Consider the following 1,807-nt stretch of genomic DNA (forward strand, 5'->3'; position numbering starts at 1 on the left):
CACAAGTAGAATGTGTGTTGTGGATAATGTCATACTTAGGCTATGGAAGAATAAATAGACAAGAGATATGACTAAAGGGAAAGAAATTGAGCTAATAACAATGACCATTTAAAGGAAAGTGAGGAAACTGCTAGAGACATGGGTGATCAACACACAACTTTTTAAGGTATTTCTGACAAGGTCAGTGAGTAAAATAAGAACATGGTTAGATGATTCTCAGTTGGAAAAAAAGTTATTGTTTCTTAAAAGAATCCTCAGAGCCAATGTCATGTCTCTGTTTCTCAGGCTGTAGATGAAAGGGTTCAGCATGGGGGTGACCACTGTGTACATCAAGGAAACAATGATGTCTTTGTCATGGGACTGGCCTGATGAGGAGGAAAAGTACAGGGCCATAACTGTCCCATAGAAGAGAGACACCACAGAGAGGTGGGAGCCACAGGTGGACAAGGCTTTGCAGATCCCTTTTGTAGAGGGTACCCTCAGGATGGAGAGCCCAATGCGGCTATAAGAGACCAAGATGCCACTCAATGGGACAACAACAACTGCAGCCCCTGCAGTGAATATGACCAGCTCATTGAGAGAGGTGTCTGAGCAGGACAGCTTGAGTAGGTTGGGGAGGCTACAGAAAAAGTGGGGAATGATGTTGTCAGCACAGAAGGACACCTGGGCCAGCAGGAGGGTGTGAAGAAGGGCACTGGCACAGGAGACAATCCATGAGCCAGCCACCAGCAGAGCACAGACTCCCTCTCTCATGATGGTGGTGTAGTGGAGAGGGTGACAGATGGCCACATACCTGTCATATGCCATTACCATGAGGAGGAGATTGTCAACACAACCAAAAAGTAAATAAAAATACACCTGTGAGATGCACCCTGGATAGGAGATAGATGTGTTTTGGGTCTGCATGTTTGTCAGCATCTTAGGGAGAGTGACAGAGGAAAAGGAGACATCTGTGAGTGCCAAGTGGCTGAGGAAGAAGTACATGGGCGTTTGGAGGTTAGAGTCCAGCCTGATGAGCAGGATGATGAGCAGATTCCCCAGCACCGTGGTCAGGTACATTCCCAGGAAGAGGGCAAAGAACACGCCCTGCTGCTTTGGCCAGATGGGGAGCCCCAGGAGAAGGAACTCAGATACACTGCTCTGGTTCTCCCTCCTCATGCTGACTTTCTCTGCTGGGAATGCAAAATTCTTGAAAATATTAAGGTCTCTGAATTAATCAATTTTAGCATTCAGATAAAAAAAGTATTTAATTTTACAAAGTGGAAAACTTAACCTGTTTCTCAAATATTCCTTATAAAGTTTACAAATAAGGTAATTAGAAAAATTATCAATGAGGGAAGGTTAAAACAGCCACCTTTTCTTGGTTCAAAAATAAGATAGAATTTGTGCATCTGTGTTGCTGAGGACTAGTGCACAGAAATGCTGTCTCAGCTTGATTGTTGCCCCAAGAATGTTTTTCAGTTCCTGTTCCAAATCATCAACCACTGCCCAGAAACCTGTAGAAGATTTGATTTCAACAGCCACTATTACATTTCAGATGGGAGGCAGACTTTTCAAAGAAAAGAATGCAAAGTATGGTATCGTATTTGTTAAAGAATACTAATTGATATACATCCATTTTGTTGTTTCCACTTCAGAGAAGGTCCTTAAGAAACTCTAAACTGTGTTAACCCATTCTCCCTACTGCAACCAAAGAGGGATTTAAAAAAATAATCCTCTTTTAGGTTGCAGGTTCGATCCTTGGCCTTGTTCATTGGGTTAAGATTCCGGCATTGCTGTGAGCTGTGGTGTAGGTTGCAGACATGGC

At 43.3% G+C, this 1,807-nt stretch overlaps 1 protein-coding gene across 1 annotated transcript; it reads right to left on the reverse strand.

Moving 5' to 3' along the window:
• Window positions 217-1,158, reverse strand: LOC100521356 (olfactory receptor 1J4-like). Its single transcript, XM_021085329.1, has one exon. The coding sequence runs from the start codon at window positions 1,156-1,158 to the stop codon at window positions 217-219; it is 942 nt and encodes a 313-aa protein (XP_020940988.1).

This window comes from Sus scrofa, chromosome 1 (assembly GCF_000003025.6).
Source record: "Sus scrofa isolate TJ Tabasco breed Duroc chromosome 1, Sscrofa11.1, whole genome shotgun sequence".
In the NCBI taxonomy this organism is placed as follows: domain Eukaryota; kingdom Metazoa; phylum Chordata; class Mammalia; order Artiodactyla; family Suidae; genus Sus; species Sus scrofa.

Coding starts and splice junctions, on each gene's coding strand:
- LOC100521356 (XM_021085329.1), bottom strand. CDS start 1,158: ATGAGGAGGGAGAACCAGAGCAGTGTATCTGAGTTCCTTCTCCTGGGG.